General features: G+C 71.0%; 3 protein-coding genes across 11 annotated transcripts; 1 reads left to right on the top strand and 2 right to left on the bottom strand.

Annotated features, from left to right (window-relative positions):
* Window positions 1–498: 498 nt before the first annotated feature.
* On the top strand, window positions 499–4,117 carry P2RX3 (purinergic receptor P2X 3). 3 transcript variants are annotated; one of them, XM_071808649.1, is made up of 12 exons: window positions 499–762; window positions 1,356–1,491; window positions 1,570–1,641; window positions 1,725–1,791; window positions 1,988–2,081; window positions 2,170–2,247; window positions 2,348–2,489; window positions 2,976–3,079; window positions 3,169–3,262; window positions 3,340–3,405; window positions 3,492–3,569; window positions 3,784–4,117. In XM_071808649.1, exons 1-12 carry the CDS (start codon window positions 635–637, stop codon window positions 3,904–3,906), a joined length of 1,182 nt encoding a protein of 393 aa, XP_071664750.1. In that variant the 5' UTR covers window positions 499–634; the 3' UTR covers window positions 3,907–4,117. The 3 variants fall into 3 exon arrangements, with proteins under 3 accessions (XP_071664750.1, XP_065694467.1, XP_065694466.1); XM_065838394.2 differs by having other exon boundaries at window positions 506–762; window positions 2,955–3,079; XM_065838395.2 differs by lacking the exon at window positions 1,570–1,641 and having other exon boundaries at window positions 2,955–3,079.
* A 291-nt stretch (window positions 4,118–4,408) lies between these two features.
* PRG2 (proteoglycan 2, pro eosinophil major basic protein) lies at window positions 4,409–6,054 on the bottom strand. Its single transcript, XM_065838396.2, has 5 exons — window positions 5,777–6,054; window positions 5,473–5,657; window positions 5,271–5,405; window positions 4,795–4,906; window positions 4,409–4,548 (listed from the first exon to the last, which is right to left on the bottom strand). Exons 1-5 carry the CDS (start codon window positions 5,835–5,837, stop codon window positions 4,490–4,492), a joined length of 552 nt encoding a protein of 183 aa, XP_065694468.1. The 5' UTR covers window positions 5,838–6,054; the 3' UTR covers window positions 4,409–4,489.
* Window positions 6,055–9,456: 3,402 nt separating this feature from the next.
* Window positions 9,457–17,488, bottom strand: SLC43A3 (solute carrier family 43 member 3). Of its 7 annotated transcripts, none has more exons than XM_071808644.1 (13): window positions 17,390–17,488; window positions 14,509–14,715; window positions 13,921–14,050; window positions 13,407–13,453; window positions 13,245–13,321; window positions 13,065–13,157; window positions 12,588–12,727; window positions 12,089–12,195; window positions 11,376–11,537; window positions 10,962–11,075; window positions 10,666–10,852; window positions 9,979–10,102; window positions 9,457–9,724 (listed from the first exon to the last, which is right to left on the bottom strand). In XM_071808644.1, exons 2-13 carry the CDS (start codon window positions 14,684–14,686, stop codon window positions 9,569–9,571), a joined length of 1,515 nt encoding a protein of 504 aa, XP_071664745.1. In that variant the 5' UTR covers window positions 14,687–14,715; window positions 17,390–17,488; the 3' UTR covers window positions 9,457–9,568. The 7 variants fall into 7 exon arrangements, with proteins under 7 accessions (XP_071664745.1, XP_065694463.1, XP_071664746.1 ...); XM_065838391.2 differs by lacking the exon at window positions 17,390–17,488 and adding an exon at window positions 16,973–17,114; XM_071808645.1 differs by lacking the exon at window positions 17,390–17,488 and adding an exon at window positions 15,856–15,979 and having other exon boundaries at window positions 10,666–10,718; window positions 10,962–11,071.
* Between the last annotated feature and the right edge of the window lie 1,510 nt (window positions 17,489–18,998).

Below are 18,998 nucleotides of genomic sequence, written 5' to 3'. Positions count from 1 at the left end.
CAACGGTGGGGGTCCCGACCCGGGGTGGGGGCACCCCAAAACCCGGCAACCCCCCCACAGCGCACCCAGAGAGCGTGAGCACCGCAAATACGGGAAACCCCAAGAATGGGGCCGCCCCGGAGAGGCGGCACCCGAAAACGGGGCACCCAAACTCGGGGGACCCCGAACCTGGGGCACCCCAAACCGGGGCCGCGCACGCGGGGGACCCCCACAGGAGCACCCCGAAACAGGGACCCTGCGCACGGGGCATCCAAAATCCCCCGCCCGTGCCCCCGTCCCACTGTGCGCACAGCGTAGGGTCCAGGACCCTCGGGGAAACCCCCGCAGGGCACCGGAACCGGGACCCGCCACGGCCCCGCCCGCCCCTGCACCCCCAGACCGGGCTGCGCCCCCGCCCCGCCCCGCCCCGCCCCGCGCTGCCGGCCCCTGCCCGCTCCTGCCGCTCCCGCCGCTCCCGCCGCTCCTGCCCGCTCCTGCCCGCTCCTGCCGCTCCTGCCCGCTCCTGCCGCTCCTGCCGCTCCTGCCCGCTCCTGCCGCTCCTGCCCGCTCCTGCCGCGCTGCCGGTGCTGCCGCTCCTGCCCGTGCTGCCCGTCCCTGCCGGTCCCTGCCGGTCCCTGCCGGCCCCTGCCCGCCCATGTCCCCCCCGCGCTGGGTGACCGGATTCCTCTCGTACGAGACGGCCAAGGCGGTGGTGGTGCGGAGCTGGGCGGTGGGCGCGGTGAACCGCGCCGTGCAGCTGCTCATCCTCGCCTACTTCATCGGGTGAGACCCCCGGACCCCCGCCGCCCTCCTCCCGGGGCTGCTGCGAGCGACACCGGGGGTGACAGCGAGGGGACAGCGGGGCAGCTGTGCGGGGAGGGGAGCGGCGGGTACCAGCGGGGTGACAGGGCGGAGGAGGGACAGGCGAGAGGGACACACGTGTGTCAGCGCCGGGAGCATCAGGTGTGCGGGCGACACGATGGGGACAGGCAGAAGAGGGTGCGGGTGACAGGAAGGAACAGCGAGAAGAGCATCCTCGTGCGGGGGACAGGTGGGGGACAGTGTCAGTGCGGGTGGCGCGATGGGGACAGCGAGCAGAGCGTCCTCGTGCGGGGGACAGTGTCAGTGCGGGTGACGAGGTGGAGCGGGAGCCGCAGCACGGCCCGAGCGGGTGACAGAGACGGGTGCGTGGCCCCGGGTGCTCCCCGGGGGTGACAGCGGCCACCGGCGGCGCGCGGGCGGGTGACAAGCGCCTGTCGCAGGTACGGCAGCCACTCGGGTGCCCCATTTCTGCGCGGGGGGTGCCGGGGGGCGGGCAGGTCCCGCGGGTGGCGGGGGCGGCTGTCCCCCCTGTCACCCCGCGGGTGCTGTCCCAGCTGGGTGTTCCTCCATGAGAAAGCCTACCAGGTGCGGGACACGGTCATCGAGTCCTCGGTGGTCACCAAGGTCAAGGGCATCGGGCGCTATGCCGGCCGCGTGCTGGACACGGCCGACTACGTCACCCCCCCCCAGGTGAGGGGGCGCCGGGTCCCGCCCCTGCCTCAGTTTCCCCTCTCGGCGGGGGTCAGGGTGACGGTGACGTCCCCCCAGGGCACCTCGGTGTTCGTGGTGGTCACCAAGCAGATCCTGACGGAGAACCAGGCGCAGGGCGTCTGCCCCGAGGTACGCGCCGGGGACACGGCGGGGGCACAGGGGGTGTCCCCGCGTCCCCGCCCCGGCTCACGCCCCTCTCGCCCCCCCGGCAGAGCGAAGCCGAGTACCGCTGCGCGGCCGACCGGGACTGCCGCGGGAGGGGCGCCGCCACCGGCAGCGGTGAGGGACGCGGGGCTGCGGGGCCCCCGGGGCGGTGCGGGGGCTGAGGGACCCCCGGGTGGGCTGCGGGACCCCCGGGGCGGTGCGGGGGCTGAGGGACCCCCGGGTGGGCTGCGGGACCCCCGGGGCGGTGCGGGGCCGCGGGATCGCGGGCCGGGCTGGGTCCGGCCGGCTCAGCGCACCGGTGGGCTCGCAGGGATGCTGACCGGCCGCTGCGTTCCCTACAACCGGACCCTGCGCACCTGCGAGATCCGCGGCTGGTGCCCCCCCGAGGTGGACACGGTGGACGTGTGAGTGCGGCCGGGGGGACACGGGGGACGGGGCGGCGGGGTCCGTGTCCGCTGTGTCCCCAGGAACACCCCTGTCCCCGCACCGCAGCCCCGTCATGCTGGAGGCGGAAAACTTCACTCTCTTCATCAAGAACAGCATCCGCTTCCCGCTCTTCGGCTTCGAGAAGTGAGCGGCACCGGGGACAGGGGCACACGGGGACGGGGGCCCGGGTCCCCCCGGCCCGGCTGGCTGATGGCCGTGTCCCCCGTGTCCCCCGTGTCCCCAGGGCCAACCTGCCGCCCCCCGGCAGCGGGGCGGAGCTGGGCCGGTGCCGGTTCCACCCCGAGCTGCAGCCGCTCTGCCCCATCCTGCGCCTGGGGGACGTGGTGCGCCTGGCCGGGCAGGACTTCCCCGCGCTGGCCGCCACCGTGAGCGGGGACAGGGGACACGGCGGGGGCGGGGAGAGACGGGACGTGGGATGGAACGTGGGGGCACAGGGACGTGGGAGAGGGGACTTGGGGAATGGGGATGTGGGACATGGGGACAGAGGGATGTGAGAGATGGGGACATGAGGACACAGGGACACGGAGACATGGGACAGGGGACATGGGACCATAAGACTGTGGGTGCACAGAGACATGGAGCTTGGGGACACAGGGATGTGGGATATGGGAACGTGGGGGCACGAGACATGGGATGTGAGGACTTAGGAGTGTGGGATGTGGTGACATGGGGACACGAGGATGCAGGAGATGGGGACACGGATGTGAGAACACAGGAGGGTGGATGTGAGGGCAGGGGGCTGGGATGTACAGGCAGGGCGACGTGGGACATGGTGTGGGGACACGGGGCCGTGGGGACATGGGCCGTGTCCCCCCTGATGGCCGGGGCAGGGGGGGGTGCTGGGCATCAAGATCGGGTGGCTGTGTGACCTGGACCGCGCCTGGGAGCGCTGCCTGCCCCGCTACTCCTTCACCCGCCTGGACGGCCGCGCGCCCGCCGCGGGGTACAACTTCAGGTACGGCACGGCCGCGGCCACGGCGGGACACGCGTGTCGCTCGCGTGGGCACAGCCCAGCACGGTCCCGCCGCCCCGCGCCCCCCGCAGGCACGCCCGGTACTACCGCTGGCACGACGGCACCGAGCGCCGCACCCTCACCAAGGCCTTCGGCATCCGCTTCGACGTCCTGGTGTACGGCAACGTACGTGGGGGTTCGGGGGGCCCTGTGGGGCCATGGCGGGGGAAACCCCCCACCAACGGGGGTCTCTGCACCCCCAGGCTGGGAAGTTCGGGATCGTCCCCACCCTCATCAACACGGTGGCAGCTTTCACCTCCATCGGCGTGGTGAGTTGTGGCCGTTCTCAGCCCCTGAGGGGTGGCATCTCCCAGAGGGGCTCTGTGCCCCCCACCCCAACGCTGCCCCCCCCCAGGGCACGGTGCTGTGCGACATCATCCTGCTCAATTTCCTGAAGGGAGCTGAGCACTACAAGGCCCGCAAGTTCGAGGAGGTCAGCTATGCAGCTGGGGCTGCTGTGGGGCTGGGGCTGCTGTGGGGCTGGGGCCATGCCAAGGGCCACCTCTGGGGGGGCTGGACCGGGCCCCTCTGGGGTTCTGTGGGGCTGGCCAGTGGGGGGACGTGCAGGCAGCACCCCTGAGCCCCCCCAGGGGCCCTGGCTATGGGGCAGGGACTAACCCAGCGCCCGTCCTGTCCCTGCCCCACAGGTGCCGGAGGCCAGTGTGCCCGCGCCCCCCGGCAGCCCCACGGTGTGTCCCCCCGGCGCGCTGGGGGGCTGCGGCCGGGACAAGCAGTCCACTGACTCGGGCACCTTCTCCCTCGGCCTCTAGCCCTGGGCGCTGTGGGGCAGCCCCCCCGTTCACCCCACACCCTGCGCCCAGCCCCCCGCATGGCTGCCACCCCCTTGCTGTCAGTGGGACAGGGCATGGGGAACATACTGGGCAGTGGGGGTGATGCCTCCCCAGTGCCCCCCATCTCTGCAGCCCCCAGCACCTCCCTGCTCCCAGCACCCCCATCCCAATAAACTTCGGGCTCACAGCACCCACCCGTCCCAGCCTGTGCGGGGGGCGAGGGCTGGTTATGGGGGGTCTAACGGAAGGGCTGGGCGCAGGGGCAGGGGAGGTCATGGCGGTGCCACCGATTTGGGGTTGGCCATGGGCTCCAGTGTCGAGGTGTCATCACAGTCCCTGGGGAGGGGACCCTATTCCCCCCCCATTGCCCATGCAGGGGCCGTGCAGGACATAAGGGACACCCCTGTCCCCAAACCTCCCCCCTGTGCACCCCTGTTACAGCCCCAGGACCCCCCACCCGCCCAGCGCCTGAGCACAGAGATGGGCGCTGACAGCTGAGACTTTATTGAGATTCGGGGGTGCAGGGGTGGGGGGGCGCAGGGCACTGCAGGGGCTGAGCCCCTCAGTACTGGCAGATGAAGGGCAGCTTCGTGCGGCAGCACACGCTTCTCCAGCTCCCGTCTGGGGGGAGAGGGAGTCAGCCCTGGCACCCAACAGCACCCGCTGCCCCAGACCAGCCCTGAACCCCGAGGTGCCAGACCCAGACCCCGATCCCCAGGACCGCCCCCCAAGACCCGACCCCAGCTCCCGGCACCACCTGCCCATCCCCAGGCCCCCAGCCTCCCCCCAGCCTCGCCCCAGGCCCCACGGGCAGAGGTTCCCAGCACAGCACCCCGGGCCCCGAGTGCCCCCCGCGCCCCCACTGACTGTTGGTGCAGAGGGCGGTGCAGAAGCGGCCAGAGCACAACGGGTTCCCCGGCGACCAGCACGAGTAGTTCCAGCGGCTCCTGTCGACCCAGTGGCACCTCACGGTCTGTCCCTGCACAGAGGGGCAAGGCCATGGGGACACCCCGGCACTGGGCGTGGGGGACCCGGGCATGGCGCGGTGGGGGACAGGGCTGGGACACCCAGGGTGCGCAATGGGGGCATTGGGACAGGGCTGGGACACGCAGGGTGCGTACTGGGGGCATTGGGGACATTGGGACAGGGCTGGGACACCCAGGGTGCGCACTGGGGGCACTGGAACAGGGCTGGGACACCCAGGGTGCGTACTGAGGGCATTGGGACAGGGCTGGGACATCCAGGGTGGGCACCGGGGACAGGTGACAGGGCAGGCGACCGGGCCGGGCAGGATGCAGTGGGGCCGGGGCGGAGTCGCGGGTCCCCTCCCGCGAGTCCCTTACCACGGGGCGGGTGACGGCCCCGATCCAGACCTGGCCCTGGTTGGTGCAGAGCCGCGCTCGGCTGCGCAGGAGCTCGTTGACGCGGTCGTTGTGGACGGACGCCAGCTGCCCGCGGTAGCACCGGCGGCACACGGCCTGCGGAACGCGCCGGTTACCGGGACACGGGCTGGCGCGCCCGACCCCCCGCCCGACCCCTGCCCACCTGGGCGTCGCGGAAGGTGCGGCAGTGGGTGACAACGACGTAGCGGCAGGTGCGGGCAGCCAGCGGGTCCGGGACGCTGAGCGTCTGCGTCTCGCTCTCCAGCGGGCACCGGGCATCGTCCCCGTCGTCCCCGTCGTCCTCCGGCAGCGCCAGCGCCGCCGCCTCCGCCTCGGGTCTGGCAGGGGCTGGGGACAGCGGCGTGTCACCCCGGGCACACGGGGTGCGGGGAGCAGGGGCGTCCCCGAGGTGTCCCCGGGGTGTCCCCGAGATGTCCCCAGGGTGTCCCCGCGGGGCGGGCGCTCACCGGGAGGGCTGGCGGAGTCCACGCCCAGCAGGGCCAGGACGAGGAGCAGGCAGCGCTGCATGGCGGGGCTGGGACACCGGCGCGCTCGGGAGATGCCATGTCCTCAGTCACTCTCTGCCACCCTGGGGCCACCTTCACCTGCCTTGTGCCCCTCTGCCACCCCCAGTGCCACCCCCACGGCCCCAGTCTGCCCGCGCCCCCTATGTCTCTGGTTCCCCACTGCCAGCCCCACGGCCACCCCTTCCCCTGAACACCCTGTGCCACCCTGTCCCTCCATGTCCCTCTGCCGCTCCGGAGACACCCGTGTCAGCCTCAGGGACACCCACCCTGGTCCCCAGTCCCGGCCGCTTCAGGCTAAGCCCGCCCTGCTGTCCCCGCTGTCCTCACTGTCCCCACGATCCTCGCTGTCCCCGTCCCCGCTCCTCACCTGGGACTTGCGGGGCTCTTCACGCTGCGGGCTGGGGTCTCTGCCCGCTGTCACCCGTACAGCGGTGACAGGGCCACGTGTCCCCAACCACAGCCTTGCGCCACACCACCTCCAGCCCCGCTGCGGTCCCCGCCCGCCAACCGCTGGGTACAGGGGGGCCGCCCGGGGGGGCCCTGACTGCACCCTGCCTGGGGAGGGGGCTGCGGCGGTTTGGGGTGCAGGGGGCACAGTGTGGGGGCTCCAGAGGTTTGGGGTGCAGGGGGCACAGTGTGGGGGCTCCAGAGGTTTGGGGTGCAGGGGGCACAGTGTGGGGGCTCCAGAGGTTTGGGGTGCAGGGGGCACAGTGTGGGGGCTCCAGAGGTTTGGGGTGCAGGGGGCACAGTTTGGGGGCTCCAGAGGTTTGGGGTGCAGGGGGCACAGTTTGGAGGCTCCAGAGGTTTGGGGTGTAGGGGGTACAGTGTGGGGGCTGCGGGGGTTTGGGGTGCAGGGGGCACAGTTTGGGGGCTCCAGAGGTTTGGGGTGTAGGGGGTACAGTGTGGGGGCTGCGGGGGTTTGGGGTGCAGGGGCTGCTAGCATGTGGAGATCGCACGGAGGGGGGAGATGCTGGGGTGTGGGGCGCACGTGGCCCCGGAGAGGGGGCTACTTGGGTGGGGGGTGCACTGGCCATGAGATGGGGACTTTGGGGGTGCCCAGGGGCGAGGCTGTGGGGTGCTGAGTCGTGAGTTCCTGCGGGGCCAGGGGTCTGGGGCAGGGGCGGGGGAAGGGTCCGCCCGTGTGGGGCAGGCGGGAGGGGCCAGGCTGGGGGGAGGCAGGCCGGGGGGGCTGCGGGCCAACGGCCAAACCGGACCACGGCTGTTGAGGAGAAAACGGCCCTTGGGCAAGCGCTGCCCGGCGGGAGATGGTATCAGCACCCAACCCCGCGCACCTCAGCACCCCAACCCCCCCGCACCCCCACCCCTGTGCAATGTCCCCCTACCCGCAGCCCCCTGTCCCCATCCCCCCGGTGTCCGGTGGGTGCCCCCCGTCCCGGGCAGGGCCAGGCAGGACCCCCAGGGTGCCCCCCCGGTGTCCGCAACAGGGAGGCCATGGTGGGGGTGGCGCAAGGCTGCCGTGGGGACGTGTGGCCCCATCATCTCTGTTAGGGTGACAGCGGGCAGAGCCCCCCAGCCCCGAGATGAGGAGCGGGGATGGGGACAGCAGGGCGGGCTCAGGCTCCAGCTGTCGGGGCTGGGGACGGGAGTCCCTGATGTTGGCACGGGTGGCTCTGGGGTGGCAGGGGGACATGAAGGGGACAGGGTGGCACAGGGCGTTCAGGAGAAGGGGTGGTTGTGGGGAACCAGGGACACGGGGGGGCACGGGTGCCAGGAGACCGTGGGGGTGGCAGCAGGGGCAGAGGGGATGTGGCACTGTGTGGCACTGGGGATGGCGGAGGGACAGCGGGGACATGGGGGGCCTAGGGGAAGAAGGATGTTCATCAGGGCGGCCCCAGGGTCGCAGAGGGTGACTGGGCACATGGCACTTCCCAAGGGTGCCCTAGCGTGCCGGTGTCCCCAGCCCCGCCGGTGTGCCCAGCCCCTCCATGCAGCGCTGCCTGCTCCTCACCCTGGCCCTGCTTGGCGCGGCCTCCGCCAGCCCCCCGGTGAGAGCCCCCGGTGAGCGCCCCCCGGCGGGGCCTCCCTGGGGACACCCCTGCTCCCCCGTGTCTCCCGGGCACCCGGGAGAGGCGCCGTGTCCCCCGCCGGGCCGGTGCCCTGGGGCTGGCAGAGGGACTCCGGTGCCACCCTCGCCTTGTCCCCAGCGCCAGCCCCCGACACTCCCGCAGGGCCCCGCGGGCCCGGCCCGGGGGGGCACAGGTTCCACCACGTGGTAGTGACCGCGCTCCGCACCCACGCGGACGCACAGGTGAGGGGGCGTGGGGGCGGTGGGTGCGCAGGTGCCGGTCGGTGAGCTGGGAGCGGTGGGCGTAGCTCGGCACCGTGTCCTCCCGCAGCGGCACTGCCGGGGGTGCCGGGCCGTGTCCCCGCAGCGGCACTGCGGGGGTGCTGGGGGGCAGCTGGCCTCTCTGCACAGCGCCGCCCGCAACCAAGAGCTGCTGCGTTACCGGCCCCACGGTAAGGGGGCTGAGCCCCGGGCGGCTGGGAGCGGGGCTGGAACTGTTTTTTGGGGGCAATGGGCTGGACGTGGGGTGCTGAGTGCTGGGTGTGGGGCACTGGGGCTGGTATTGGGGCTGGGAAAGGGGGGGCTGTGTGCTTGGGTGTGGGGACTGGTGAGGGAAATTGGCGTTGGGGTTGGGTCTGAACTGGGTTGGGGGCGCTGGGGCTGGCATTTGGGGGTGAGGGGTTGGGTATGGGGTACTGGGGTTGGGATTTGCGGGTGAGGGTCTGGGCTGCCGGGGCTGGTTCTGGGGGTGAGGGGCCGGGTCTGGGGTGTTGGGGCTGCTTTTTGGGTGTGAGGGGCTGGGTACTGGGTGGTGCTATGGCGGGGGAGCTGCAGTGGGCGGGCGGCAGCCCCTGGAACCACACCAGCTGGGCGCCCACCCACCCCCGCCATCTCTTCACCACCTGCACCACCCTCAGCACCTTTGGTGAGACACCTGCATCCCCCCCCTGCACTGGGGTCCGTGGGTGCTGGGAGAGGGCACAGGGCACTGGGAAACGGCACAGGGCTACTGGGAGCAGCGGCGGGAGGCACATGGCTCTGGGGACAATGGGAGGTGGCATCAGGGGGGCACAGGGCTATGGGGTTAACGGCAGGGGGCACCAGGATGGGTCACAGAGCTAGGGGGCACGGGGGGCACCCCGTGCACTGACGCTGTCCCTGTCCCCAGACAGGCTCTGGAGAAGCACGCTCTGTTTCCAGCTGCACCCCTTCATCTGCCGGTACTGAGGCGCCTGGGCGCTGCCGTGGCCCCCCCCCTCCCCAGGGCCCGCGGTGGCCCCCCCCCTCCCCAGGGCCCGCGGTGGCCCCCCCGCTCCCCAGGGCCCGCGGTGGCCCCCCCCGCTCCCCAGGGCCCGCGGTGGCCCCCCCCGCTCCCCAGGGCCCGCGGTGGCCCCCCCCCTCCCCAGGGCCCGCGGTGGCCCCCCCCCCTCCCCAGGGCCCGCGGTGGCCCCTGTCCCTGACCCATAAAGCAGAAGTGTCCATGTGTGCCAGGGCTGCTGTGCCCCCAGCCCTGGGAGGCATTGGGGTGCCCACCCCACCCCCACAGCAGACCCGGGGCAGCCCCCACAGGGAGCACGGGGAGGGGGCAGCACGGTGAGGTCACCAATATTTATTCCCTGCACACACCCCCCACCCCACCAGCACAGCACCCCCACCCAGTCCAATAGAAAATGGGGTGCTGGGCTGGCAGCTGGGGGGTGCGGGACTCAGTGGGGCAGCTCAGTGGGGCTCTCGGCGCTGGGGGGGGCTGTGAGGGGGGTGCCGGCCGCCCCCAGATCCTTGGCTAGCCGGTGGCACTTGCGGGCCACCACCACGGGACTGACGAAGGCCACCAGCACCACGGCAATCAGCCCCACGTTCACCTGGGGGGTGTCAGGGTGTGAGGCTGGGGACTGGCCCCCCAAGTGGGGTGCCCCGGGTCAGCTCCACAGCCCCCGGCTCACTGAGCTGGGTGCAGGAGTCCCGTTCCCCATGGGGCAGGACCCCTGCCCTCCCAGGGGCCAGCACCCTAATCCCACCATGGGGCAGGAACCCCATCCCTCCCCAGAGCGGGACCCCGTTCCCCCACGGGGCAGGACCCCCGCCCTCCCGGGTCAGCCGTGGGGCAGACACTCACGTAGAAGGGGTCCCCGCCGAGTGGCCCGCGCACCAGGGTGACACAGGGGTACTGCAGCAGGGCCACCAGCGCCGACAGCGCCATGGCCAGCCCGTACAGCTTCCCAAAGTGCTGTGGGGGGAACCTGCCCGGCCCTCCGGTGTCACCACCATACCCTGCACCCCTCTGACACCCCCCAGCTCTGCCACCCTGTCCCCTGACATCCCCCCAACCCTGTCCCCTGACATCCCCCCAACCCTGTCCCCTGACACCCCTCCCAACTCTGCCACTCTGTCCCCTGACACCCCCCCCAATCCTGTTCCCAGACTCCACCCCCAACCCTGTCCCCTGACACCCCCCCAATCCTGTTCCCAGACTCCACCCCCAACCCTGTCCCCTGACAACCCCCCAATACTGTTCCCGGACTCCCCTCCCAACCCTGTCCCCCGACACCCCCCCAATCCTGTTCCCGGACTCCCCTCCCAACTTGCCACCATCCCCTGCCCAGTCACCCCACGTCACCAGTGTGCCCCGACACCCCCTAACGCCCTGTCCCCTGCCACCATCCTCTGCCCCCCACCCTCACCCACCACCATCTCCCCAACACCCTGACCCCCACCACGCTGTCCCAACACCACCATGATGACCCTGCAACCACCGCCTCATCCTCCGCCACCCTGTCCCCGCACGCGTGGCCGCGGGACTCACGCGATGGCCAGGAAGGCGGCGTTGCCCCCGTAGAGGAAGGAGCGGCTCAGCACCTGCAGCACGAAGGTGCCGAACTGCACGGGCAGCACCGGCACGGCCGCGCAGACCGAGAAGAGCACGCACTGCGCCACCGTCACCACCAGCGACAGCACGGACGCGCGCAGGTCAGCCAGCGTCCCCAGGGCTCCTGCGGGCACGGCGGCGTCAGGGCGGGCGGTGGCGCCACCACAGGCCCCGCGGTGGGCACGGCGGGGGCGGCGGCAGCAGGGCCGCCGCCCGGGGGGCCGGTGGGTTACCCTCGGGGCGGGGGGTCTTGCCGCGCTTGTGCCGGTCGAGGATGAAGCCGTTCCACGGGGCGCAGAGCACCCCACAGAGCTGGGTGACGGCGAAGGCGTTGGTGTAGGTGCTGACTGCGGGGAGAGGGCGTCAGGGCATCCCCTCGGTGTCCCTGCCAGGTCCCCCCCGGCTGTGTCCCTCCCCCCAGCCGTGCATACACACATGGGTGTTCTCATGGCCATGTCCCCCATCCCCTGACCATATTCCCCCCCACCATGTGTACTCGGGCGGGTGTCCACCCCCTGGCTGTGTCCCCCCTGCTGTGTGTTCCCAGGCGGGTGTCCCTGCAGCCATGTCCCACACCCCCACCGTGTCTCCCCGGGGTCACGTGTACCCGGGTGGGTGTCCCCACGGCCGTGTCCCCACATGCGTACCCAGGCGGGTGTCCCCGCGCGCCAGGTGCTGCAGCAGCGGGTTCAGGGTGCCGATGAACAGGTAGTGCCGCAGCTGCATGACCGAGAGCCAGACCACGTGCCAGGCGAAGAGCGCCGAGCACACGCAGGCCCTGAAGGACACCGTGGGCACGTCCCCAGCGCCTGTGCGGGGGTCAGTGGTGGCACCGCCCTGGACACGCCTGCCCAGGCCCCGCCCACTGCTGCCCTGGTCACTCCCACCCACTGGGGGGGCCTGTGTCCACCTGCATGACCACGCCCATTCATCTGCATAGCCACGCCCACCACATGACCACACCCCTGCATAGCCACGCCCACCCTCTGGCCACACCCATACATAGCCACGCCCACCCCAGTTCACACCCTTTACCTTCATAGCCATACCCACCCTCTGACCACACCCATGCATAGCCACGCCCAGCCCCAGTTCACACCCTCTTTACCTGCATAGCCACACCCACCCTCTGACCACAGCCCTGTATAGCCACGCCCAGCCCTGGGTCACACCCCCTCTATCTGCGTAGCCACACCTACACTCAGCCACTCCCCTTCCAGACCACACCCCTTCATCTGCATAACCTGACCCACAGCTCACCCTGCAGCCACGCCCACCTCCTCCATGTGCCAGTCACATGGCCACGCCCACCCGAGGTGAACCCACCACTGCCCCGCCCCGGACAGCCCCGCCCTGGCACCTGTGGGGGCGCTGGGCTCCAGCGGGGTCTCCTCGGGGCCGGTTTCCTCCGGCGGACGCTTCTCCTCGTAGGTGCGGTACGACTGGGACCGCCCTGGGCACCGCAGCCTGCGGCACCACCCGCCCTGTCACCCTGTCACCCCACACCACGGGACGGGACCCGCCGACCACCACAGGATGGAACCCACCAGCCACCAAAGGACAGGACCCACCGACCACCACGGGATGGAACCCGCCGACCACCACAGGACAGCACCCACCGACCCCCACGGGATGGAACCCGCCGACCACCACAGGACAGGACCCACCGACCCCCACGGGATGGAACCCGCCGACCACCACAGGACAGGACTCACCAACCACCACAGGATGGAACCCACCACCGCCCCCAGGATGAGACCCACCATCCATGGAAGGACCCACCAGCCACCACAGGATGGGCACCACCACCACCCCCCGGGACAGACCCCACCCCCAGGGGTGCAGGCAGTGCCCCCTACCCATAGTTGTAGGCGGGGGGCAGCGGGTAGGGGATGCGGGAGCGGGGCATGAGGAACAGGGTGCGCAGCAGGTGCCAGGCGCTGCAGGCCGCCATGAAGAGGAACATGGTCCGCAGGGACAGCCCGCGCTCGTACAGCACCTGGGGCGGGGACAGGGACCGGCTGCCACCGTGCCACACTGGCACGTGCCAGCCCTGCCTAGGCCCAGCTGTGTCCCCACGTGTGCCCCAGCGGTAACTCAGCTGTGTCCCCAGATGTGTTCTTGACTGTGGCCCAATGGTGTCCCAGCTGTGTCCCCTGCTGTGCCCCCAAGTATGTCCCCTGCTGTGACCCTTCTGTGTGTCCACTGGCTGTGTCCCCAGCTGTGATCCAAACGTCCTAAACCATGTCCCCACCTGTGACCCAGCTCTGTCCCCAGCCCTGCCCGTGGTGCCTGTGCTGGGACCAGGGACACCCAGGACCCCTCCACACACCCACCTTGACAATGAGGAAGATGGCGGACGAGGAGTCGAAGGCCCCGTTGTAGAGGGTGATGATGATGGAGCGGTACTTCCCAAAGAGGTTTCCCACCTGGCACGGAGAGACCCCCCATGCTGTCAGGGACCCCCAGCAGCGGGGGTGCCCCGGCCACTGGGGGTCAGGATGCGGGAAACCCACCTGCGTGTTGGTGAGGATGAGGAGCATTCCGCCCACCGACAGCATGGACATGGCCGGGAAGAGCAGCACCGCCAGCGCTGGGGACACGGGGGTGAGTGGGGACAAGGGTGTCCCCACTGGGTCCCCACAGGGTTGGGGTACCCGGTGCCCCTGGGGTCTCACCTGGGGTGGAGAAGGCGACGAGCAGGGTCCCACCAGTGTAGAGAGAGCTGGGGACAGCAGTGACACATGGGGACGGGATCCTGGGGTCCGTGGGCACATAGGCACCCAGCACCCCAATATCTCATGTGTGTCCCACTACTCCCTGGCACCCCCGGGGCCAAGGAACACGGGGACATGGGAGGCCTCTGTGGTGATAGGGTGTCCTGGGGACACTGGGGAGACCTGAGGCGTATGGGGGCTGTGGGGGGCACGGGATATGCTGGAGACACTTGGTGGCACTTGGGGACGAGTGCCAGGATGGGCTGTGTCCCCCCAGTGCCCAAAGCCAGCACCCTGGGCTCCATGGGTCCCCCTCGGCACAGGCAGGGACCGGCCTGCCCCACCCTGCCTGCCTGCCCTGATAAACCCCTGCTCTCGATGACGTCCCACCCTGTCACAGCACCCGAACGAGCAGCCCTCGCCCCCTGCACCCATGGGTGCCCCAGCCCCCTGCCAGCACTGCCCCCCCGCTCACATGGCGACAAGACGGGCGACGGTGGTGCCGAAGCGGTCAAAGATGAAGCCGGTGGGGAAGGTCATGAAGTTGTTCATGAAGGAGCCGATGGTGAAGACCAGAGAGAACTCCTCATCCTGCCTGCTGCAGCCTGCGGGGACACAGGAACAGTGGGGACACGGGGCACCGCAGGGCATCAGCACAGTGGGGACACAGGCACGGGGACAGTGGGGACATGGGGCACCGCAGGGCATCAGCACAGTGGGGACAGAGGATGCTGCAGGGAAAGGGGAAACATCGGGACGTGGAGCACTGGGACAGCAGGAACACGGGGCATGGCTAAAGCTGGGACTTGGGGCACTGGGATGGCAGAGACACGGGGCACGACAGGTCACCAGGACTGTGGGACATCGGGCACTACAGGGCATGGGGACAGCAGGGACGCGGGGACTAGGACAGTGGGAATCTGGGGCACGGGAGGCCACCAGCACCATAGGGACATAGGGCACCTCCGGCCACCAGCACCACATGGACACAAGCATGCAGGGGACATAAGGCAGGGTGATGGTGGGGCCAGGTCCACCGCAGGGCTGGGGACAGGGACCGTACCGGGCAGATCGGTGAGGTTGGCGCTGGGCTGGCACAGCTCCTGGAAGTAGCCCAGGTCCTTGAGGACAAAGACGAGGGAGGCCCAGCCGAAGATGATGCCGCAGAAGCCGCCGCACTCCAGCAGCCCCGAGAGGAGCGTCCCCAGGCGCTTGGCTATGCCTGCGCCCCCCTGTGCCATGTCACCGGCCAGGGGCGTCCCCGCCGTGCCTGCAGCGTGACGAACACCAGGACATCACACCCCACCTAGCACCCATGTGGTGACACCCCCTGTACCCACCTGGCACCCAGAGTGGGGGTTTTGGGGGCACGTGGGTACACGTGGCCACCCGGACAAAGGCCCCGAAGGTCCCACTCTGCCCCTTGTCCCCATCTGCCAGCAGCTGGCACCGGTCCCCTGCACGCATGGGGGCACAGCAAGCACCCTGCTCACAGCTCAGCCTGTGCACACGTGAGAATGTGTACTCACACGTACACACACGCACACACACGCACGCACACGTGCTGGCACCCCCTGCACCCCAACCTCCCCCACCCACCTGCACGAGGCCAGGCTCTCCCTGTCACTGTCACTGCCGCTGCCGCCGAGTCGGGGCCCTGCCACGAGGTGCATGGGGGCACACCTGCCCCGCACGCACCCGCACCCCCGGCACGGCCCCCCCGCGCGTCCCCATCTCCTGGGAGCACCCAGGGCTGCCGGCACCTGATAGCGGCTCAGTCCCCCCTCGCAACCTCCTTATCTCCCTGCGCCAGCCTGCCCCGGGACCTGCCGCCTCCCCCAGCACCCTGCACGTCCTCGGGGACCTGGCACAGTCCCTGGAAACGCGCCACGTCCTGCCGGGGGCCCTGGCACACCCCCTGGGAACCTGGCACGCTCCCTGGGGACACTGGCAGGGCTCCTGGAGGCACTGGCCCGCTGCCGGACACGCTAACACACCCCCTGGGGACGGTGACACACCCCCGGGGCCCAGCACACCCCCTGGGGACACTGATAAGTCCCTCGGGGACCATAGCATGGCTCCTGGGGACACTGTCACAGCTTTGGGACCCTGTGTACTGCCTCGGGACTCCATCATGCCCCCAGGGACCCTGGCACACTGATGGGGACTGTGACATGTCCCCTGGGGACACTCACGCCCTCGGGATCCTGCCACTACACTGAGGACACTGCCACCCTGTTGGGGAGCTGCCCAGGAGCATTTGGGCACCCCCTCTGTCCCTGTGAACCCCTGACCCACGCGGCCGGGCCCTCCTGTCCCCCAGTGTCACCGGTGCAACCTGCAGCTGGGTGCCACAAGTGCCAAGGCCATGCCCCTGTCACCATCACCCGTGTCCCCTGTTCCCACTCACCCGCGGGCTGTGCCTGCCCGAGGTCCCCTGTCCCCGTGTCACTGTCCCAGGGCTGTCCCTCTCAGGCCGGTGCAATGGCCGCTAATGAGGGCTCATTACAGCAGCAGGCGGGTGAAGATTAACCCGGCCGGACCGCGGGGGCTGTGTTATCTTTAGCTGCCCCGCGGGGGGGCAGCGGGGCCGCTGGGCAGCCGGGGGAAAGCCCTGCCCGGAGCTGCCGGTGACACCCCGCTGCGGCACCTCCAGACACCCCGCCATGGGTGCCACTGCCCGGGCACCCGCCGCGGGTGGCATTTGCCACCAACCACGCTGGTGTGTCCCAGCGGCGCTGGTCTCTCCCGGCCGGACTGGTGAGCCCCCTGGGGGCACAGGAGGGTCCAGGGCGACCGCAGCCCCTCCAGCCGCGCTGCCCTGCCGTGTGCCCCAGACCACACAAGCCAGGACCTGGGGGCAAGTGGGGACAGGAGCTGACCCCTCCGGCCCCAGCAGCGTCCAGCAGGCGCGGGCTGGCTCCGGCCTCGCTCCGGCTCCTCCGGTCTCGTCCGTTTTAATAATTAATGGTCACGAAGGCCGGCTCGTTCCTGCCCCGGCTGGCCGGTCCCCAGCCCAGCTGCATGTGGCTTCTGCAGCGGGGCTGGGCGGGGCTGCGGTCCCTTCCTGTCCCCGTGTGGGGCGCGGGTGTCCCGTGGGGCAGGGCTGTGGGGCAGGCGGGCAGCGGTGACAGCCCCGGACACGGGGATTCGCCCGCGCACGTGGGGAGGGGGACACGTGTGGGTTTGACGCGCGTGCCCCTGGAGGGGGGCAGCCGCGGGGGCACCGGAGCACCCTGCAAGGCCCTGGAGTGCTCGGGGGGTGCAGGGGGGAGCCCTCCAGGCAGAGCTCTGCCCCACAGCCCGGAGCTGACACAGCCCCACGGCCCACACACGCCTCCCCCACACCCCCCATCGGCCCCACGGCCCCCAGCCCCACAGCGCGGCCCCACGGCCCCGCAGCCCCGGCCCTGCCCGGGACCGCCCGCTGTGCCTCCCGGCGCAGCCGGAACCAGCCGGGCCGCTCCGCGCCGCTCCCGCTCGCTCCTCCATCCCGCCGCATCCCGCCGCATCCCGCCGCCGCTCACCCGCGGCCCCGCCCGGCACGGCGGGGAGGGACCGGCGCGGCTCCGCGGCCCCGGCTGGGCCCGGCCCGGTGCTGCCGATGGTCCCGGTGCTGCCGTTGCTGCCCGCCCGTCCTCGCGGCGGGCGGGGCGGAGCGGAGAGGCCCGGCCCCGCCTCCCGTGGCGGCGCGGGGGGACGCGGGAGGCGGCTCCGGCGGAGCGTTCCCGGGGGTCACCCCGTGGGTCCGGCCCGGCGGGGCTGCCCGGCTGGCGCCCTTCCCCCGGCGTGCCACGGCTCTGTCCCCGAGTGCCCCCCGTGTGCCCCCTGTGCCACCCGCGGGTGTGTCACCGCGCTGCCACCCTGCCCCTGCGCCTCCCTGTCTGTGCCCCCGTGTCACCCCTGTGCCCCCCACGCCATCTCCAGGTGTTCCAGCTTCTTACCTGATGTCCCTAAGAGGTTCTCCAGCTGTGGCCACCCTTGTGCCACCTTTGGGTCAACCTTGGGCCACCCGCCACTGTGTCACCCCAGAGTCATCCCCTGACCAGGCCCCCTCCGTGCCACCCCCCGTTGCCCCCTGCCTGTGCTCTGCCAGGCCCCGCCCACACCTCTGCCCGCTCATGCCCGGCCCTGGGCATGTTGTCACCTGCCTGTCCCTGGCACCTGCCTCCCAGCCTGCCCGGTGCCCCCCTGCCTCCGCCCCACCGGGGCATCCCCGTCCCTCCCATCATCCTCCCCTCAGCCACTCACGTCATGTCCGCTCCTCCATCCTGTCTGTCCTCCCACCGCTCCCTCCGTCTGTCTGCCTGTCCATCGCTGGCGCTCGCAGACACCCGTCCTGTCCCCACCCCTCCAGCCAGCCGCTCATCTGCTCAGCCAGCCACCCATCTGTCTGTCCATCACCCATCCATCTGTCCATCATCTATCCATCTGTCCATCACCCATCCAGCCCATCTGTCCATCACCCATCCATCTGTCCATCACCCATCTGTCTGTCCGTCACCCATCTGTCTGTCCCCCTCCAACCACAACTCCATCCATCCTTGCACTTGTTCAGCTGTCTGTCTGTCCCACCACCCATCCAGCTGCCCGTCACCTGCACTGCCTGTTTCCTGCCAGCCCTCCTGCCCTCAACTGCCCTGCCCTCTGCCCAGCTGTCCATCTGTCCTTCTCTCTGGTTGTCCTTCACCCAACCATCCGTCCGTCTGTCCTTCTCTCCAGTTGTCTTTCACCCAGCCAGCCATCTGTCCTTGTCTCCAGCTGGCCCCCACCTAGCCTTCCTTCCACCCGTCCCTTCACCGACCCCACCACCCGTCCCTGCCTACCCTGGGCATCGCTGGTGGCATCAGGCCCGTCCCGCTGCCTCCCCCCATCCCCGGGTCCCCCCAGGCAGGTGGGCACAGGCACCCACTGGTGGGTGCATCCCCCCAGCAGACCCTACAATCCCCTCCCTCCCCTGGCACAGCTGCCGGGGGGGGCCCTGGCCAGGGTAGCCATGGGCCCGGGCTGGGGATGCTGAGGGCACCAGTGCGGGGGGAGCGGATGGCGGCCCCTGAGTCAGCCCCGCACCACCCACGTCCCCACCCACGACTGCCCGCCGCACCAGCTTGTGGTATTTCGCTCGCCGGGAGCTGCGCCGGAGACGGCGCCGCAAACACGCTGCCGGTGCCAGCTTGTGCTGCTGCAGCCTGGCGCGGCCACGCGTGTCCCCCTCCCTACCTGGGCACCCGCGTGGGGCCGCTGCCAGGCTCGTACACCTCCCGTCCCTCTGGCGCGGCCCCACGCAGGGAGGTTGCTGCTGTCCCGGGTGGAAGCAGCGCGATCGGCACCATGGACAGCGCCGGCGGCCGGAGCACGGACAGCGCCGCGGTCCCGCGTGGGTGTGGGGCACCCGCTGCGTACCGCGCCACAGCCCCCCCCGCGGCCCCAGCCCCGCGGCACCCACCCGTGGGCAGCCCCCGCCGGGTCCGTGCGGGCCCCACAGCCCCGGCGAGCACCGAGACCGTGGCGGGGAGGGGGAGGTCACAGGTCACCTCCGCGTGCCTCGCGCTC

Source organism: Patagioenas fasciata, chromosome 5 (genome assembly GCF_037038585.1).
Source record: "Patagioenas fasciata isolate bPatFas1 chromosome 5, bPatFas1.hap1, whole genome shotgun sequence".
Classification (NCBI taxonomy): domain Eukaryota; kingdom Metazoa; phylum Chordata; class Aves; order Columbiformes; family Columbidae; genus Patagioenas; species Patagioenas fasciata.
The sequence above is the reverse complement of the archived record's forward strand: the minus strand, read 5'-3'. Positions and strand labels throughout refer to the sequence as shown.